Below are 22,086 nucleotides of genomic sequence, written 5' to 3'. Positions count from 1 at the left end.
TTGTCCATCCTGCCCTCCTTAGCTCTAGATTCTCCCAGGTGAGCATTCTTGGACTTTGCATCTTGAAACATGGAAACTTAAGGATTTTGGTTACTCACTTGGATGGCCTTCTTTTTATCACCTTATGGGGTCTTCCCCCACCTTTTTTTTTAATATGTGCTTGTGGTTTTGCCCCCTTTTTAGGTTACTCTTCATTTGTGTTTTCTTTTTTGTCGAGGGCCTTTGTTTCCCGCCCAATTCTTTGTCATTGTGCTTGCTGTTTGTTCTAGTCCCATTGATCTATTTTTGGTCATTTGTGGATGTTAATATACTTTTTTTTCTTCTTTCTTGCTAACTAGAATCAAATCTCTTAAGTTATTTTTGGTCAAAACTCATTTCATAATCATTTTTTATTTAGGATTGATGTATCATATCAAGACCAACTCACAAGTTAGAGTATCTAATGGAAATATTTTCATCAATTATAGATGTTTTCAAGCTATGTAACACTAAAAATACAAATTTTAGGGCTCTAGAGGTCGATTTTGGCCTCAAACAAATGTCTAATCAGGCCTTAACTAGAGCAGGCTAGTTATGGTGACATGGATCTCTTTGAGATCTATTAAAAAGGGGGTTCTCAATTGACTTCTTGGATCAAAACTTATGACCTTTGCAAGTTGGCCTCCTACATTGAAAATGTTAGAGCATCTATAACACATAAGAGAGCTGTTAGAGGCAGTTACACTTGTTGACTGACTTATGATGCATTGTATGATATGTCACAAGACATCTTTGAATGGAGACAATGGAGTGCTCACGTTGGTGAGTGGATTATGATGAACTTATGGCAAGTGAATGGAATATGCTGTTTTTAACCCATGGGTTATCTTGGAAATTGGGCTTTTGATTTTTGACTAAGGGATTTGGGTGCCACGTTTTGGGTGATTTTAGCTCATTGTTTCCTAATTGCTATTTGATGGTTTCATGTATACCTTTTATTATTAGGTGTTTGAGTTGGAGGCTTCATGGGGAGTATATAAGTATTGTTATGTTGCCAAAATTGCTTTAGATCTTTACTTGGTGATACTCTTGTAAAGGATTAGACTCGACAAGTGTATTGTAACAATTGATTATTGAATAATACGTTGAGTTGCTTTGGAGCGTGGGTTTTTTCTCTCAAAAGGGTTTTAGTATATTGCTTTAGTGTTTTTTTCCTTGTAACTATATGACTAATTTGATTTTTGCACGCACCTCTCATAATTTAGTGTAGGAAGTGTATGCTTCACCTCGACTTCCTTTCATTTGATAGCAAAGCTTGTTCATCTTGGGTCCTAGGTGTTAGGGATAGGTTTTTTTGTTCTAATCTTGATTTGAGCGGGAGCTTGCATAAAAGGAGATCTTGTTGCAAGAAAAATAACAAGCACATTGAGAATATAGATGAAGAGATTTACACATACTAACTTTGAGTTGTGGAAGCTCAAAATGGAGGATATGCTTGTAGACAAAGATCAATGGGCTGGTGTATCTAGATGTAAACCCACAACAATTTCATAAGCCAACTAGGATCTATTGGACATAAAGTTGTAGGACCCCATTAGGCTTTGCTTGACATATTTGTTTTTCTGAATGATACATGAAGAAGTGACCGCACAAACGCTTTGGAAGAAGTTGGGAGACTTGTACTAGGTTAAATCCTTGGTTAACAAAATTTTCTTGAGAAAGAAGTTGTACACCTTGAGAATGAATGATGGTGGTTTTGTGGTTGAGCATTTGAACGTGTTCAATATGATTGTGACCTAGTTGCACTCTATTGAAGTGAAAATGGAGGAAGATCATTGCATGACACTTCTATTTTCTCTATTGGACTCGTGGGATTAGTGGGTGATGGCAATCAAGAGCACCACCTCAAAACTCAAGTGGATGAGGTAATGGTTGCTTTACTCTTGGAGGAGACAACAAAAAAATTCCATATCTACTAAGGAGGCCCTAGCGAATCATGGATTACTAAAGGAGAAAGGAAAGGACAAGAAGAAAGAAAATCCTACATCCAGGTCCAATGGAATATCCAATTTTTTTGGAAAGAACAAGGCAAGCTATTGGAATTGTGCCAAGATTGGGCACTTCCCCAAAGACTATAAAGAGGAGACAAAGAAAAAGAAAAATTATTCAGATGATGAGTTTGAATTTTTTTCTCAAGATGATATAAATTCCTTTGTCAAGACCTTGGCAACTCATGGATTAGAAGCTATGTGATTGATAGTCTTCAAAGCTTCCTTCCCTATGACCTCCCATCGAGGGTGGTTTTTAAAGAATGAAAAATATGATGGTGGGAATGTGTACCTCGGTGATGATTCTCATTTGAGTGTGGCTGGCTACATAACAGTCTAGATTAGACTCCTTGATGGATGAACAAAGTGGATCAATGGTGTGCTTCACATCCCTGGTTTGGCACAAAATTGGTTATCAGTTAGTAAACTCAATGATGTGGTTGTAGGTTGTTTTCTCTAGTGGAGGGTGCAAGATGGTGTAAAAGCTATGGTGGTTAATAAGGGTGTTCATGTGGGCACTTTGTTTCACCTAGATGCATGCACTACCTAGTGCAATAGGTCTTTTGTTCTTGTAGTGAAAAGATATGCATAAACTAAACCTTCACCATAGGAACCAACAAAGATGAATGCTGTTTGCCTCCCAATGGTCATACCTTTTAGGTACTCAAGCGAGCTCTTGCTTTAAAATGCAAGTTTCTTATAGAGAAAACAATGCTTTGGCACTATAGAAAAAGGTCATATAGGTGAGAATAGTCTAAGGAACTTAAAAAAAAAAATTGTTGAGGGTTTGATTGCTTGTGCACTTGAATTTGATTTTTGTGGACATTGTATATATGGTAAATTTTTTTTATTTAGTCTTATTTTACTTCTAACAGTTCTTTTGGGCTGTTGGACTTGATTCATTCAGATGTATTTGGGCTTGTTAATGTTTCTTCAATTTATGTCTTTGTATTATGTATCTTTTATAGATGCTTATTCTAGAGGGACATGGGTCTATATCATTAGGGGCAAATATTTTGGGGTGTTGAACTTGATTCATTCAGATGTATTTGGTTTTGTTAATGTTCCTTCCATTTCTATGTTTTTGTATTATGCATCTTTTATAGATATTTATTCTAGAAGGACATGGCCATATTTCCTTGAGCAAATCTGAAGTCTTTAGTTGGTTTGAGTTCAAAGCTCTTTTGGAAATTCATACGGGTAGGAAGATTAAGGTTTTGAGGACTTGCAATTATGGTGAGTATTTTTCCATAAATTTTGATAGATTCATAAAGAGCATGGGATTAAGAATCATATGACAACTCCATATATCCCTTCGTAGAATGGATTTGTTGAAAGAATAAACATGATGTTGATGGAGTGGGCTAGGATTTTGTTTAATAGAGCTGGCTTGGAGCAGAAGTTCTTGCTAGAAGTGGTTACTATGGCTTGTTACCTAATTAATATATATCTACATTAGCTCTTGTTGATAAGACTCCTATGGAGGCATGGACGAGCAAAAGACCCTCATTACATCTTTGAGTTTTTGATTGTGATGCATCCACACATGTGCCTAGGGAGAAGTGATATAAAGTTGGAGAACAAGGTAGTAAAACATATTTTCACCAGCTATGGTGTTGGTGTGAAAGGGCACGAGCTTTGGCACCTTGTGGCCAAGAGACTTTTGTTCAACAAAAGTGATAATTTTAGAGAGATTAACCTTCTTTCATGGTGTTGCAGCTATAAGAGAGGATGGGAGGAAAGATGTGGACCCCAAAGATTGAGAAGATGAAACCACAAGCTCATGAAGGACCCAAAGAGGAGAAGAACTCAGATAGTTCTAATAGTTCAAAAGAGGTAGAAGAGAAGAACACAGATAGTTATGATAGTTCAAAAGAGATAGAAACTTCATCATAAGTCTTGAGGAGGTCCAATTGATGGATACAACAACCATACAAATATACTCCTAGTTAGAGATGTATTTTTGTAGTGATAACCAATCCTAATGAGCCTTCAACTGTGAAGGAGGTGATGGATATGGGTGATTCTGAGTTTGGGAGAGTAGCTATGGATGAAGAGATGGTTACATTGAAGAAGAATGACACATGGAAGTTGGTATCATTGCTAGCAGGAGGAAAAATTATTGGATGTAAGTGGGTGTTCAAGAAGATAATTGATTCAAATGGTGGCGTTGAGACATACAAGACAAGATTGGTTGCAAAATGATATTCACAAGTTGGGATAGACTTTGGTAGGAGTTTATTCCCAATGGCTAAGATGACATCTATCAAATTCTTGTTATTTGTAGCAACAACTTTTGATTTAGAGATGGAATAGATGGATTCTAAAACAACATTTATACATGGTGACTTGGAGGAAGAGATCTACTTGACACAACCAAAGCAGTATGTTGTTAAAGGCAAGGAGTCATTAGTTTGAAAATTGATTTTTTTTTTGTATAGTCTCAAACAATTTTCGTGAATGTGGTACTAGAAACTTTATTTATTTGTGTTGAGCTTGGAATTTTTGAGATTCAAATTCGATCATTGTGTTTGTTATAAAATGGACTGAGATAAATTCTTTATATTATATCTATGTTACCTGGAAATGCGTTTCTGGCTTCAAGGCACCTGTTTCGGAAACTGTCTCAGTTCCGGGGACTGGGGGACGACCGGAAACGTTTCCCAGCCGTCCCAGATCCCTGAAAATTTTTGGAAACCGTCTCCTCCCGGAAACTCAGGGATGGTCAACATTTTCCCCGGGGACCGTTGATTGTCCCTGGGACGGCAAGGGACGCCCAAGCCTTCCCCTCCCGGAAACTCAGGGACGGTCAACATTTTCCCCGAGGACTGTTGATCGTCCCCGGGACGACAGGGGATGCCCAAGCCATCTCGGGGACGGCTAGTTGTTTCCAGCTCATACAACAATAAAAAAAATTTTTAAAAAAAAAATTCAAAAAATTATATTTATTTTAAGAGCAATTAATTTTTTTAAATTTTTTTGGATCCTTGATTGTTAAAGTAATTTTTTTTATTTTTTAAAAATCACTTATATAATATTATAATATTTATTATCTATTAATAATTATTAATACATAATAAATATTATAATAATTTTATAATTTAAAAATTACAAATTAATAAATTATAATTTATGTCCAAGGGGTTGAGCTTAATTGGTTAAAACACTGGGTTCTCGCTGCGGAGACCCAAGTTCAATTCCCAATAGGGACATCTAAAATGAATTCTAAGTTGTGACTCTTGGCCTTCCATAAAAATGGGGAAGGTCTAGGGTCAATCTAATCAAACATAATAATAATAATAATAATAATAAATAAATAAAATACTGCGGCTTCGGCCTATTACCTACCAAAAAAAAATAAAAAAATAATAATTTATAATCTATAGTCTGCAGAAAAGTTAATAAGTTTATTAACTTTATTATTATCATCGATGATATCATATGGGATAGTCACGCATAAGTAAAAAGAAAACCAAACCACCAATGGCACAATTAGCTAAGGTTTCACCATTTGGCATATGACCAACAGGTGAAAATAGGCTCTCGACCACAAATGGATGTGTTGTATTCACGCGTAACTGTACAAACAGATAATAGTTTTCTTATTTACAAATAGGAAATGGATAAAAAATGACAAATCCTGTATTTATTTCTATTGGTGAATAAAAAAAGCACAAATAAAGCTCACTATTCACATTTTTTTACTAAGAAGTAAAGTTCCATTTTGAATGTAGATACATTTGGAAAGACAATCCTAACCTAAGGTAATATTTAATGATTTGTCTTCTCAATGTTATTATGTTGCTACTTGCTATTATTAAATTTCATTATTCATATATATATATATATATATATATATATAGCTAGCCATCCCCTGCCGTCCCTCGTTCCAGTCCAAAAAAAAACGTCTTGGAAACCCGTCCCCCCTGTCTCGGAAACTCAGGGTAACACTATATTATATTTAATGTAGATGATATGTTGAATTTTTGGTAATAGTAAGGACATGATTTGTGATTTGAAGTCTCAACTTTCAGCACAATTTGACATGAAAGACTTGGGGGCTGCTGAGTATATCTTTGGTATGGAAATAAAAAGAGAGTGAATATAAAGCTTTGGTTGGGCTAGAGTAAGTATACAGACTTTGTACTGTAGCATTCTAGCATGACAAATAGTAGACCATTGAGTGTTCCTATTTTTATGGGAATTAAGCTTTCATTTGAACAATGGAACCCACAAAGATGGAGGATATAGCTTGTGTTCTTCATTCCAATGTAGTTGGGTTTTTGATGTATGCTATGGTTTGTCGCGCAACATACACTACCCAAGTAGTGGGAGTCTTCAACTGTTATATGGTTAATGTCGGACGAGATCATTGGGATACACTTAAGAGAGTCTTTAGATATTTGTGGGGTACCTCAAAATACTATATTTGTTATCATGGGGATTCTATAGGGGCCCAACACTCTGTGGATATTCATTGATTCATGGATTTAGATTGGGCAAGAGATGTTAGCAACAAAAAATCCAATAGTGGATATGTCTTAAGTTTATTTGGTGGAGCTATAAGCTGGATGAATGAGTGACATGTTGTGGTTGCTTTGTCCAGTATAAAGGTTTGAGTACATTGCAACTAGTCATGCCTATAAGGAGGCCATTTGGCTTAAGAGATTGTATCTAGACATGGGGTTGAGTTAGGGAGCTATCAAAGTTATTTGTGATAGAGTGCCATATTTTTGGCAAATAACTCGACCTTTTGTGTGAGGATTAAGCAAATAGATGTCCAATAACATTTTGTTTGTGACACGATAGGAGATGGGAGGGTGATTTTGGAGAAAGTTGACTCTTTGAAGAATGTCATAGATGCATTGACAAAGCTAGTCAACATAGAGAAGTTCAAGTGGTGTAGTGAGTCTATCCTAGTGGATAGTTGTAGCATTTTTACTCCCCTTGCTCTTGCAAGGTGTTTGACAAGTGGGGGAATGTTAGAAAAGGTGTCTTAACCTTGCATCCTATGTTAAGAACAAAAATAAATGCAATTATTTGCTATAGACCACAAAAAATGCAAATTTTAGGGCTTTAGAGGTCCACATCTTAGCACCCCAAAAAAGTCAAAATGGGCCTTATTTGGAGAAAGCAAATTACAACAACATGGTCCTCTTCAAGATCTGCAATTTTAAAAAATGGGCTCAATCAACTTTTTTAATAAAAAATAAAAAATTATGGCCTCCAAAACTTGGTCTTCTCACTTTGAAAATGTTAAGAGCATCTATGATACATAAGAGAGTTGTAAGAGGGAAATTCACTTACCAACTAATGATGCATCTTATGACACCTCATAAGACTTCTTTCAATGTAGATAATGGAGCCAAAATGGAGTACTCAAGTTGGTGAGTGGAATATGACAAGCTTATGACAAGTGGAAGAAATATGCTATTTTTAGCCTGTGGACACATCTTGGGATTTGGGCATTGGATTTTTACTAAGGGATTCAAATGTCACATTTTGGGTTGTTTTAGCTTATGGTTTCCCATTTACTACTTGATAGTTCCATGTATTGCTCTCATGTATTAGTTTTCTAAATCAAAAGAGACAACCTCTGAAAGTTGGGCCTCCCACATTGAAAATGTAAGAGCATCAATTACACATATGAGAGTTATAAGAGGGAGTTATGCTTGTGGACTAACTAATGATACATGCTATGACATGACATAAGGAGCTAAATTGGATTACCCAAATTGGTGAGTGGATTATGATAAGCTTATTGCAGGTGGAAGAAATATGCTTTTTTAGCTTATGGACTCCTCATGGGATTTGGGTGTTGGATTTTTGAATAAAGGATTTGGATGCCACAATTTGAGTGGTTGTAGGCTTAGCTTATGGTTTTGTACTTACCATTTGATGGTTAAATGTATTGCTTTCATGTATTGGGTGGTTTTAGCTCACGGTTGCCTACTTACCATTTGATACTTTCATGTATTGCTTCTATTTATTGGGTGATTGAGTTGGAGGTTTCTAAGAGAATTTTATAGTTGTTATGTCATTAGAATTATCCAAATCTCTTGTTGGTGATACTCTACAAAGGTTTGGACTCTGCAAGTGTATTGTAATGATTGACTATTGAATAATACTTTGAGTTGCTTAGGAGTGTGGGATTTTTCTCTCAAAATGGTTTTCCCCATTTAAATCACCATGTTATAGCATATTACTTTTGTGTTTATTTCCTTGTAACTATGTGAGCAATTTAATTTTTGCACACAACTCATCTCATAAATTAATGTAGGAGGTGTATTTCATACATCTACTTCCTTTCCTATTTTATGTGCATAGATATCTCCTTCTCGTACTTATCCCTTTGCTTCCATGTGTTTGTTTGTAAGTGTCCATTTAACCTAAGAGTGCTACTGTGTTCCTCATTTGCAATAGCAACATAGTAGCTTACCTAATGCTCGTGAAAGTTCTCATCATTGAGAAAACCTCAAGGTCACATAATGATTTCTCAAATGACCTTCAATTTAATTGATAAGGTGCCCTTAGTTTCTAATTTTTAAGTTCGAATTCCTGTGGTTCTTTGGTGTCATATGTAGGCTACCCTTCTTGTTCTTATTTGGTGTCTTAAAGTATTCAAGTTTGTTTCTCTAGGCCTTAGTGCGTAATATGAGGTGGTCCATCTTTTATCTGATTATAATTATGAATGGTGTATCCTTTTACCTTATTTTCTTCCATTTTCCTTAACAAGCACCTGGTATGGGCTTTTACTTGTATAGTCTTAATTTCTCATTTAAACTCATGTCTATTTTAATAAGTGCCATGAACATATTTTGAAGGTATTATGTAAAGGATCAAAGAGAATTCTTTTGAATTTTTGAGGTTGTGATATGGATGGCCCTAGGTATAGAAGACGACATTCAAAATGTAGTCACATGGATAGAGATAGGTTTAATATATTAAGAAATGAGTCAAATTAGATATGCCAATGTATATGTGTATGTGTGTGTGTACTTATTTTAAATGCTTAGATGAAAGGATAAATGCTAGTAGTTGGTTCTAGCCATATAATATATTAAGTTTTAACAAAATTGATGGAGAAATAGTTTTTGGAAAATTATTAGTACTAAACAAAGAAAATGGATCCTATATTTTGTCATTGATCATTTATTAACAAAATTGCTTAGATGAAAGGATAAATGCTAGTAGTTGGTTCTAGCCATATAATATATTAACATGATTGAGAAAATAGTGTTTGGAAAATTATTAGTACTAAACAAAGAAAATGGATCCTATATTTTGTCATTGATCACTTATTTCCATACTATATGCCAGCCTAGCTGACTTGCTCCTTATTGAGAAAATCTAAATAATGTTTTAGGATTTACATATTTTGATGAACAGTCAAAATTCATTTGTTTGCATAGTTCCATGGAGTTTCCTAATGGGGGGATGGGTTTTGGGGATAGGGGGACCAAGGGCCTAGATTTGGGGATGACGGAGGGGAGGTGTCAACTGATATACAGTATTTGAAAAAATAATTATAAAAAGATGTATAAGAATAACAAATGGAACTTTGACAAATCAGTAAAACTTAAATACTATTGAACTTTGAAGTGAACATTAACAATTTCACATTGACCAATGAAAATTCAAAATTTATATTATATTCAAGATTTCATAAAGATTACGATGAGTACAATGATGTCAATTTAACAAAATCGAGTGAAGTGAGGCCTCTAAGCATCCCCAAGCTCCTCATCACTAGAACATTTGGAAGTGGACTCCACATGATCAAGCTCCACCAAACTAATAGCAACCAGCCTTGTTTGTGTAACTGTAGCATCCTCATCAATCGGTGCTAGTTCCTTTGGCTCTACATTTGATCGTGTTGTTGGACTCTCTTTGTACAAAAGTGTCTTGCAGTCAATGAGATGCAAAGCACTATATACAATCAAAAGCTTATATGCGCTTCTAGAGGCAAGGCTGTTCCTCTTTAGAGAGTGGATGAAGCTATAAGTAGACCAATTCCTCTCAGCAGCAGAAGAACTAGAAACCTGAGATAGCAATTGAATGGCTAGAGTGCTAGTCAGAGAAATTGGTTCATGGCCAACTCCACCACAAAATTGGGTCCTTGTCATAGTTGTCATATTCATCTTGGTCGCTTAAAAATAACCCCTAAGAGTGGCAAATTTTGTCCACTTAGTATGAATGATACTAGCCTCTACAAGATCATACATCATTTTGATGGCCCTAAAGAACCTTGCCTTCATCTTAGCATCATCTATAGGTGTAACTCTACTAGGCCTTTGTTTGCACCACTTGGGATTCAATGCATAGGCAACCGTGTGCAAGGGAGTGTTGAGATTCTTCCATCTTTGATGAATGATTAGCTGAATGTACTCATTGTAGAGTGCTGATGCAGGGTCCCTCTATCGCACAACAAACCTAATTTGGTCAAGCATAGTACCAATGCACTCATACACCTCTCCAAGGTTAGGTGTATTGTAATCCGCATATCCAGTTACTTGGAAAACTAGAGCAACGATGGAGACTAAATATTTTGCATCACCCCAAACAACATCAACTATATCCTTCAGCCTCATCCTCTTCTCTGTCTTGGACTCGGGGCAACGATTCAATTCTGCTATAATATTTATTATTTGCAATGCCTCTTGCAACTCAAGCATTCTCTTTTAGAGAATGAAATAGGATGCATATCTAGTCTCGACAGGTTTCAAGAATTCCTTCTTAGAGAAGGTCCTGAAGAGTGCATGTGAAGTGTGGTGGTTGTAGATAAACATTTGTACATCTCTACCATCATTGACCATTGCTTTGATCCAATCAATCTTTCCCATGTCCTTGAGTGCATTATTCATGGCATTCACACTACAAGGAGCTCACCATATATGTCTATAAGCTGCCTCAATCAATTTCCTTGCTGCTTTGCACACTTGGGCTGCATCTATCACTACTTGTACCACATTTTGTGGCCCAACCTCTTCATTAGCATCCTTGAGGATCTGAAAAGAAAAATCAACATATTTGCAATGCCTTGAACAATCAACTTCCCCAAGAAAATATGGGCCCTCTGAACATGTAACCATGATATTGATGAGTGGATGATGTCTAATGTCCATCCACCCATCCATGACTATATTTCATCCACTTGCCACCCAACATTCCTTCATTTTCTCCATCAACACATTTATCTTGGAATAGTTATTATCCAAGATCATGGTCTTCAATTTTGTCTCCCTTGGTGGTACATATGATGGTCCTGCCCTTGCTACCATCGCCATCACCTCCTTATAATAAGGAGATTGAGCCACATGGAATGGAATGCCATTGGCAAAGAAGAATTTGCCAGTGGCATCATCTACATCATCCTTCTTTTGTACATTGAATATTCAGCTATTGAGTTAGGAGCACCACTTGTCAACTTGCTTTTCTCTCTAGCCTCTACTTCATATCTACAAATTGCCTTTAACTTAGATGCATAATCGGATTCATACTTTCACTCTCAATGTTATCCTCACTCGTACCATGAGAACTCATTGTGACTCTACAATAAACAATATAAAATTTATAAGTTTATAATTTAAAAAATAAAAAACTAAAATTCAGATTATGCATGCAGCATAATGTAAAGGATTAAAACAGATTTTCCTTTTGTTTTTCTTTCTTCAGATCACATGAAATTCAGAAGTAGAGGATGGAAAAATAAAAATATTTGTTCTTAATCTTTGTCAACTAAGGATTTCACTTTTCTTTTTCTTACTTCAAGTCGCATGAAGTGTGGAAGCAAAGGATACACAAAAGTTTCATCCTAAATTGACAAATTAAAAAATAAGCTAGTGTTCCATGGGGATTCATCTTCCCCCCAAAAAAACCTGGGTCCCTTGTAGGGGGACGTTTTCAAAACTTGGGGACTTGGGGGAAACATTCCCCACGTCACCACTACTTCTGCCACCTCTGTCAGGGACGTCGCCAGGTCACTTGGTATATGGCACATGCCATTACATACTGATTGCAACCTTTAACTTCATGAAAACTAGTTGGCCTTCCTTGGGACACTCACAGAGATGTTATATTGCAGATTTTGCCTTGAAGACTTCAATTCACCTCTATTTTTTATCAGCAATGCCCCACCACCACCGCTCTGCTGCCGTCCCCTAACTGTCCCCAAATTTAAGCCCTTGGTCCCTGGGTCCCTGAAACTCATCCCCACATCCCCCCGCCCCCCTTAGAAACATGTCCCCTTGGTTTGCTGTCTTTTTTCGTTTTGGGAAGCATGTCACTCTTTCAGTTCTAAACACTCTAAAACCAAGACATTGTATTGTAGACAACACCATTTTCTTGTTGATAGATGCATACCCAAATATCCCATTTTTTAATTACTATTTGCATGGTTAAGATAAATTAGTAAATCTCTTTAAACAATCCGAATTCTCCTTTTTTCCATGTGCAACTTGAACTGTTTATAGAAAATAATCATGTTTGTGATTATTTGCTTTGACTTACGTAAAATTCTGGAATCTGTTAAAACTTAATACTCACCAGTTGAGTTTACAATAGATCTTACATTTGTGTGCTTCTTGGGTTTGTTTTTTTATTTCCAACAGGTAAAGAATCTCAAGCAACAGTGTGAAAGCAAAGATGCTAAATTTGAGCAATATGAGTGTGAAATTGAAGAAGCTCGGGCACTTGCTAGGGAGGAAACTACCAGATGTAAAGCTGCGAAAGAGGTTATCAGAGTATTGACTGGACAGGTATGTTTTCTTTTCATTCTTTCTTTGTGTTTTTCATGTGGTTGATGGTTGATGTGGCATGTGATTTTTCATTATTCTTGGTTTTATAGGCACAAGTGCATTAGGGTTTAGGCTAAACTCATTATTATTCTTTGTTAAATAAATGTGAAAAGTTCAATCTGACCATTTTTATCTGCGAGGTTACGGTATTCTGATTTACATAGACTTTCCTTTGATTTGAGCTAGAGTGTATGATCTGTTCTGCAGGATCACATTATGGGCTTTATGAAGCCTCCAACTTCCAAAATGGAAGAGTGTTGTGCCCAAATTTTAAAATATTTTGCATGACCATGTTACTTCTTTATGAGCCAAATTAGAGATTTTTTGTTGCTGCCAATGCAAGCACATTGTTTTTAGGACAAGAATATTTTATGTTTCTGTTTGGCAATATTACAGCCATTAATTTCACAGCAACCACACAATTGAAAATAGACATTAATCATAAAGATCCATTCAATTAATTACATAAGATCTATTTTTATTTATTTGATTTCAGCCTTTGTATCTAGCATAGAGAGATACATATATGTGCTAAAAAAACAGCACTTTCTTTACCATGACATTGAATCTTTCTTTGGCTTTAATGTTGCAACCACAGGGGGCTAAATCTATCTTTGCCACCCAGGAGGTTGAAAGATATTTGTTAATATTTTTTAATTTATATTCAAGTTATTAAAATCTATTTACCAATTTCATTAGAATGGGAATTAGGATTGGGTGGGAGGGAGGCCGCAGGGATGATGTAATCAATGTATTTTGTTATGGTTTGTTAATACTTGTAGTCTTTCGATGACTGATTTGTTTTGTTTTCTAATTGTCAGGTAAGGGTGCTATGTTAATAAATAGCTATGTTCCATGGTGGTTCCAGGATGAGGACAATGATGGTACGGATTGGGAGACCTTTTTTGGGGGTACAACAGTGATTACAATAAAAAATAGGGAAATTAAAAAATTTATAAGAAATTATAATGTCCCCAAATTTTTATAAAGTGACTTAAGTTAATTGATTAAGTTGTCCAAAATAAATTTTCCTTTCATAAGGATGACTTCTATTAATCAATTTAATTATTAAATAAAGTGAAAATAATAAAATAAGTCACTTATTAAATAAAGTCTCCAATGGGCCTAATCCTCTAGATGTTTCCTGGAGGTCTTTATAAGGAGGTTCCTGGGGTTGTAGGAGCTATGTTTATGGATTTGATAAATGACTTATGATTTCTAGAGACGAAAACCTTCAAGGGTTGACAGAAGGGTTGGATGGAAACCTGACTCTTCCTGAGAGTGGATTCACGACAGAGTTCACAACTATGCCAAATTTGTGAAGTCTCCATTGGAGACAAATTTGTAAGGGTTTGTTTCAGAATTAAAGATATTTTCTCTGGGAAAAAGGATTATTATCTTTCTGAATATTTATTGGGGAAATTTATATTTCTAATGGCGAAGAGCTTGTATTGCTTAAAGACCGGCTTCATATATCCTAATGTCTGTGACCAATAATCTTCATATGCAGTCTGAAACAATATAATATTGATTCTTAAAGTTATTGGTGGTGGTTAATTCATCAACCCTTGAGTATTTAATATCGGCGCAATATTTATGTTTATTGGAGGGAGCTAAACATTAGAGATATTTGCTTAAAGAATAAATAACATATTTTGAGGTTTTATAGTGGTGGAGATTATTTGGCTTTGGCTTATTCATCCCTAAGGTTGGTGGGGATAATTGGAGGCCGATTCATAGTATATGCTAATTGTTTATATTTTGTATGCTTCTTCATGTCTGGGTGAATTGCGATTGTTAGGCACACGAGGAGTCTGTTGGGACGATAATTCAAAGAGACAGGATCATAGAAGTAAGGAGGTTACTGCAGGTTGAAAGGTTGGAGCACCAGGTGTAATCGAAGGTCCACATGGAGCCATAGCGACTGGAGACACATAGGGCGATATCATGGGAAGAGGCTCTTAGCCATTTTGAATAAATCATTATGATCGTTGGAGAAGTCTATGTTAGGCTTGAGCATTAAGCAACATTCAACTCGATCTGGGCAAGACTATAGATTTTGGCAGTCACAACAAATAAGCCACTTGGGGAAAACATGACACAAAACCAACTTGAGCTAATTGATGCTTGCAATTGTAAACGCAAGTGCTAAGATTACATCGTTTCCTACCTATGCCAAATCCGAGGATGTACTGCATTGAAGGATTAGTATGTTTCCAATATTCTTATACTCAGAGTATGGTTTTATATGCTAGACTTCTAATCTGAAAGATAAAACATTGTTTTGCTCTTTGTTCTATCTCCTAGACTAATGATAATGATGTGACAAATATATTTTGAAAATTGAATACAAGAGTGTTTACAGTTTTACTGAGAACTTGTTTTATAATATTAGCAGATTTTTTCATAATTTGTTCTTGTTAAATAAGTGGGTATACTTCAGTGGTATCAGAGCCAAAATTCTGCCAGCCTTTGGGGTGCTTAGGTTGATTACCAGGAATGGAAGAAAAGAACAATTAAATTGCAGCCTCTAACATTGTTGGGTGGTATAACAAATATCAAAAGTTTAACACTCTACTAACATTCCAATAATATCTAAGTCGGAAAGGAAATATTATACCTGTGAATGAAAAGCTTATTAGAGTTTTTGATGAATACTCAAGTGAACTCGAGGATGTCAAAGCCACTGAGTGTTTTGATAGGTACTACATAAGAAAAAGGAAAGAAGAAATGGATGCTGAATCAGAATCTCAACCAGAATCAAAAGAGGATCAAACTGTGTCTAGTCAATAGGGAATTGAAGCTTGTGGAAATGGAGAGGTTAAAAGGCTTGCGGAATTTGCTAAAGACACAGGTTCTAAGTATGATGAATCAGAGTATTGTCTTAAAGATGGGTTGGATGGAGAGATTGAAATGAATGGGAAGAGCGAAGAGTCAGAAGAAATATTTAAGGAAGAAGAAAACTCAGAAGTTATTGAAGAAAGGATGGGAAAGAAAGAGGCGTTTGCTGGTGACTTGCAGCCTACTAATGTTCATGGAAAAGACAAAAATCAATCAACATGTCAAGAAGTTTGGATTTCTAGCCAAACATGTGGAAGCCCCATGGAGGATGAAGCCATGTTCACAAGTTCACTTCAACCATATGATGATATGGACAAGCAAGAATCAACTCAATCCTCAGATTCCAGCTACATGCAAGGTATGATATCCCATAGTGAGAGTGATTTCCCTTGTTTCGTACACATGTTTACATTGGAGGAATACTATTAAGATCATATGAAGCATATTGTCTTAGAGAGCTAATTATAGAGACTAAGAGATTGCCTAACAAGAAGGTCCTACAATTTGATAATGTTTGGTTTGTAATGGATGCTTCACTGTGGAGTTGGGTGGAGGCATAAAACATAACAGCTAAGGAGGTGCAGGTATGGAACAGTTCAATGACAGCTAAGGCAGCTAGGAGAACATGTGACTTTCAGCTGGACACACCTCATAGAACAGCACTTATGAAGAAGCAAACTACCTTGGAAGAAGATGCAATAAAGGACAACAAAGACATTTTGAAGAGGCATGAACATGATTCTATTGTTCTGAGTTTGATCAGCAGTCCTTTTTCATCACATGAGCCTTGCATCGAGGACACCCAAGAGTGGATTGATGAGTAGGAGGTAAAAGTTGGAAATTCAGATTGCTTACAGTCTGATTTCGTATCAGCAGTTTAAGAAGAGCATGAGATGACGACAGATCATTTTTGGATGGCTCAAGGGAGACACACAGGCTTTGAAGGAGAACCATCTCTTGTAGGCTTATATGTACTCAAAGAAGCTTTGGTTGTGATGAAATCAAATTACTAGCACCTACTTTTAGATAGAGATCATCTCCTCTAGCTTAATGAAATATATTTTGATGCATTAAGAAGAAAAACAGATGAAGTAGAAGCTTACCTATTAGCTTAAGGCTACTACGGATTCCTTGAAGAGTACTCAAATGGCCCTTCAAGAATCAGAAAATCAAGTTGATGAGCTTTATTTGGAGTTGAGCTTGACACATTCTTCATCATCTGAATCATCTACAATAGTGACAGCCAAAGAGGAACAAATTAATATGAAGATTGTGAAGAGTAGACACATGAAAGTTTTGTGGGACCTCAATGTGAAGTTTTTAGAAGAGAAGATGGAGGTATAACTTGCAACCATGGGACATAAGTTATGACAGGTGGTACATTTGGTTTTTAATTGGAAACATCTCTTGAACCAGCACTTGTGGATTAACATCCACTCATAAATGGAGAGGTGATTAAGATCTATGAAGGCATCACACAAAGGCAAGAGGAAAGTACTAATTTCCTGATTTGGAATAGCAGTCCCTTACCTATGCAGAATCATGAGTTGGCAGCCCTTACACATGAAGATGATAATGTTATGGAGTCTTCCAATGTTGGCACTCAAGATTGGAGTAAAACATAAGGCATTTGTTATGGATCCAAGCCACAAGAGGTCTGAGTTTTTATATTTGTAATGTCCCCTTTCTAGGAGACAGGCAGATGACAGATGGTTGACCTATTATTTGAGTTCCCGTAGGTCAATAGTATGGATAGGGGACTCATTCCGAGGCTTTGGAGCATTGCAGGGGCTTTGTGAGCAGTTTTGAGCAGTTTATGACAGTTTCCTAGATTTTAGGAGGGACCCCTATTTTTTAGGGGTTGACTGGTAGTTGACTTGGACGCGTCAGGGGACCTCCAGGATCATTTTGGAGACTTTGGAGGCAGTTCCAATTTTTTTAGGGAGGATCCCTATTTTTTGGGGGGAATTGTCAATTGGCCGATAGGATGCAAACGTCATCCATGATCAGGGGTCTTGAGTCAGATTTCAGTTCTGAGTCCAGATGAGCATTTTATGAATTAATTGGGAAACATTTAATATTTCCTAAGTTGGATTTAAATAAATAATTATAAATTGAATCATTATAATCACTTTATACTTTATAATAAAATATAATAAAGTGCCCTTGGCACACTTCCCTAGGCGCACAAGTGTTAAGTTGTTTTTAAATAAATGATGGCCACTTTATTAATGGGTTAGTGATATCATGGTGGGTCGAATTCCTAGAAGGGAGAGAATTTAATTAAGTTTATGAAATGTATTAAAGTGGAGCCCTAATTATGGATCGAGCCTTTGGGAAGAATAAAAGGAGTTTTTAATGTTTTTTTCCAGCATTCTATTCATTCATTCATTCTTCAATTTATTCGAGCATTCTGGTTTAAACCTCTGAGGTCAGAGTTTGCAGCATATTCATCCTTCAAGAACAAAAACTCTTGAAGAACCCAAGCTGGACGCCACCCCAGTTTGCCTGTGGAGGGATTTCTCATTGTGTTATCAGCTGGAAAGAGCAAATGTCATATTCCCGTGTAGACAACAGGCAATGATTAGAAACATTAAACAATACATGTACATAAATATATATATATATATTCAATACATAAATTATTTCTACCACTTAAAATACGTTTTATCTTAACTAGTAATGAAAGGATGCGTCCATTCCCAAGCCACCTCCGGAATAGACACCATGTTTCAAAGGGAATCGCGTGGTTTCAAAAAGGTATAAAACCGCACCCCAAGGAAACACAAGAGAGGGGGTGATAAGGAGAGAAGGACAAGGAGAAGCATCCAACAGGTAACTTCGTTACTCAGTAATAATATTTATTTTAGTTTTCATAATTTATGATGCCTAGACAACCATGAGGATTGCCCTGAGAATGCATCAGTCAGCAGACGATGTAAAAGGGCTAGTCGCTGGTTCTTCCCAGCGATGACGAACCAGCGCCTAGTAAGCATTCCTTCCCATCACTAGTAGGTTGGTACGTCCCCAGGCCAATCCACTTAATGTCGAAATGTTGAAGTATGTTTTGTGCAAGTTGTATTAAATCTGTTTTCATTCCTCATATAACAGTAATTAATATAATTTAACTAGTGACCCAGATTAATTGCTAAATCGGTTCCATGCCTAAGAATGTCTTACCAAATGAACTAAGCACATCTGTAATGTACGAAAGGGTAAAATGAACTTAATCTTCACGCTAGATAGGTAACTTGCAATATCAGGTTTAGAATGTTGCATTAAAATACACTTTAGTGATAGATAAAAGAATAAAAATAATTCATTCATTCTCAGACACAACTAATATGTAGAGAAAAGGAATGCTAATTAATGATAGTCATGTTTTTGCAACTAGGCACAAATATAATGAATTAATCCCTACAAATTTATATATAATGGATAAATGTTAACCAACTAATATAGTCATGAATCTATGTTTTATGTATGCATTTGTTATCTTCCTGATATCCTCTGTTTGTTAGTACATTCAAGATAATGAGTGCAAGCCAGGGGTATGCTGGGCCCATCCTCAGGTGGCCCTATTAGCCTTAAGAGACGGGATGGGTTTGGATGGGTAGCCCAGCCAACCTGGAAAATCCTCAAAATCTAGAATGGGTCGTGTATGTATTTTGTGTTGCAATAATTATGCCACCAATCTAATATTACTGCTGACATATAAAATAAAATATCTAAATGTTGCAGAAAACCGTAATTTCCTTTTGTGGCCCTAAATCCAACCTTCAATGGATAGATCAGGCCCTAATTATCAGAAAGGCAAGGCAGGTACAGCAAAGGTTCATTACAGCAAATTAGCAGCAATTGTTGGTAAAATTATTGAAGTTACTTGCAGAACAAGGCAGAATTAGAATTTAGAATTGTGGAGATGCAGATCCGGGAAGGGAATGCCGCCATTTATTAATTCTTTCTAATCCTAGCTGGGCCGTACCACTTGGAGGCACCTATGGTATCAATTTCATTATATAACAGCAATAAGGGTTTGGATTAGGTTGGAAATCCATTGTCAGTATTAATAACAGCAGATCAGGGTTTTAATCAGGCTAAATAAGGTTCATGTGATTGATATCAGCAATTATTTGAGGAAAAATAGTCAAATGCTTGGAGGCCTGGAAGAAACTGTAGCAGGTCTGCCTATTCTTTCATGAATTGTTTTTGATAATTGTAGTAGATGCAAATAAACCACATTGGTGGTGTTGAAACTTCCTGAAGGCGCCTATATTGTGAAGTTTCTCCAGAACCCTTAATAAAACACTCATTTCCAAGCTTAGTGTTGGACTCCTAGTATGCTACTTGCTATTCTGGTGTAATAAATCTCTGTAATTTGAAGTTATTGTTTGCTGATATAAAAATCAGAATTCTGAAATAGTTTATCAGTCCATTATTTTATTATATTTTGCATTCAAAATCACTTGTTCATTGGCAAAGAAGCAAGCATAAACCCTATATGATCCTTTGAGAACAAATAGCAATCAAAACCACTTCAAACTTCCACAAAAAACCTCAAAAAGCAAGTTCAAAACTTAGAAAATCAGTTTAACAGTTGGAAAGGGATCTTTCAATATTTCAGCATGGAAGATCTACAAAAGACACAAATTATGTGTGATGGGTGGCTACAAAGAGCTAGGGAGGCAAGGTTGCTGGCTGCCCAAACAAGACAGCACTTCAAGAGGTCAAGGAACGCTGCAATCATATAGAACAAGCAAGACAACGAAGAGAAGCTATCTTCTTTCACTATTTCTTCCAAGGGAAGAAGACATGGAGATGGAGCATACAAGGGATGAGCCTCTTGAGATGAGGAAGCAAGAGGAACATGTAGTTGTGTGTGAACAAGAAAAGAGGTATGTTTCAGAAAATTCTGTCGGGGTATCTAGTTGGCTTCATGAGGTTCATGAGTTTCCTCTTTTAGAGAACCCATTGAAGGCTCAAATCGTAGAGGAAGATGGGATGGTTGAGCACACAATTGTTGGACTAGCCACTAGTGTTATACCTACACACATAGAGGGAGGCCTAAGTGATTTGGTTAAGATTTTGGTCATTCGTGGAGAGTTTAAGGAGTTATCTCTTGTAGAGGCTCACATGGTAGAGCTTACATCTTTTGGACCAGCCTATGAAGGAGTGTACATGGATAGGGGCATTGGTGATTCAGCCTTGTTTAAGCATGTGGACACTCTTGGAGAAGCTATTGATACATTTCTCTCTCATGCTGCATTATTGGAGTATGGAGCTGTTCAATTTTCAAGCAAGATCAATGTTCTTCATGATGATTTTCAAGCAAGATCAATGTTCTTCATGATGAGTGGCATTTACTTGGAGTGGATAAGATTCAGCTGAGCCCTAGTGCATGGCATGATGAATTACATATCAAGAGAAGCAATTCAACCTTAATTAATTGGGTTGTAGTCCACACATTGGTGTTAGACAGCTGCTTTGTACTGCTGACCACAAAGATTTTAGGTTGTCTTTTGGGGAAACCGGCCAATGGAGGAGTCAGAGAGGATTGTATCATCTTTTTCTTATTGGAGGGTGGCTTATTGATAAACTCCCATCATCCTTTGTCATTGTGGGTACTTATTGCTTCATTTGGAGTGAAGTTCTTAGTCGGATAGATGCTGTCCTGATTCATAACAGCAGCATATGGTGTATTGTCATGACTGATTATGCACTTCGGATGATCATTGTTCACATCCATGGGAATTCATACAGATTTAGATGGACATTGAGCATTGGTGGCATGATAAGAGACATCTATCCCTCCACTTTTCGTTGGTGTGAGAACCTGATGATTTATGATCCATTAATCAACTTGACAGTGGGAATTTTTCAGGATAATGGAATAGCAGACATTAGAACTACTAGTTGCATCAGAGTGGAGCAGCGGAGTGATGTAGTGTTTTTCATATGGTTAGTTTGGGATCCCAGTGGTGTAGTAGAGAATTGCTTGAGGACAAGCAATGCTTGGGCCACGAGGATTGTAATGTCCCCAAATTTTTATAAAGTGACTTAATTAAGTTGTCCAACATAAAATTTTATTTCCTAAGGACGAATTTAATTTATTAATTTAATAATCAAATAAAGTGAAAATAATAAAAATAATAAAATAAGTCGCATATTAAATAAAGTCTCCAGTCGGCTTAATCTTCTAGATGTTTCCTAGAGGTCGTTATAAGGAGGTTCCTGGGATTGTAGGAGGTATGCTTATGGATATGATAAATGACTTATGATTTCTGGAGACGAGAACCTTCAGGAGTTGACAGAGGGGTTGAACGGAAACTTGACTCTTCCTAGGAGTGGATTCGTGACAAAGTTCACAGCTGTGCCAAATTTGTGAAGTCTCATTGGAGACAAATTTGTAACGGTTTGTTTCA

At 36.4% G+C, this 22,086-nt stretch overlaps 1 protein-coding gene across 4 annotated transcripts in view; it reads left to right on the top strand.

Annotated features, from left to right (window-relative positions):
* Positions 1-22,086, top strand: part of LOC131060981 (PH, RCC1 and FYVE domains-containing protein 1) — a 60,789-nt gene that overhangs the window by 24,611 nt on the left and 14,092 nt on the right. For 3 of the 4 annotated variants that reach the window (XM_057994476.2, XM_057994475.2, XM_057994474.2), the window contains one exon: positions 12,638-12,784. In XM_057994476.2, the coding sequence (XP_057850459.1) occupies positions 12,638-12,784 (147 nt within the window). Of the gene's footprint in view, positions 1-12,637; positions 12,785-13,644; positions 13,708-22,086 lie in introns of all 4 variants that reach the window. The other variant, XM_057994477.2, reaches the window with a different exon arrangement.

This window comes from Cryptomeria japonica, chromosome 9 (assembly GCF_030272615.1).
Source record: "Cryptomeria japonica chromosome 9, Sugi_1.0, whole genome shotgun sequence".
In the NCBI taxonomy this organism is placed as follows: Eukaryota; Viridiplantae; Streptophyta; class Pinopsida; order Cupressales; family Cupressaceae; genus Cryptomeria; species Cryptomeria japonica.
This window is presented reverse-complemented; position numbering and strand designations above follow the sequence as displayed.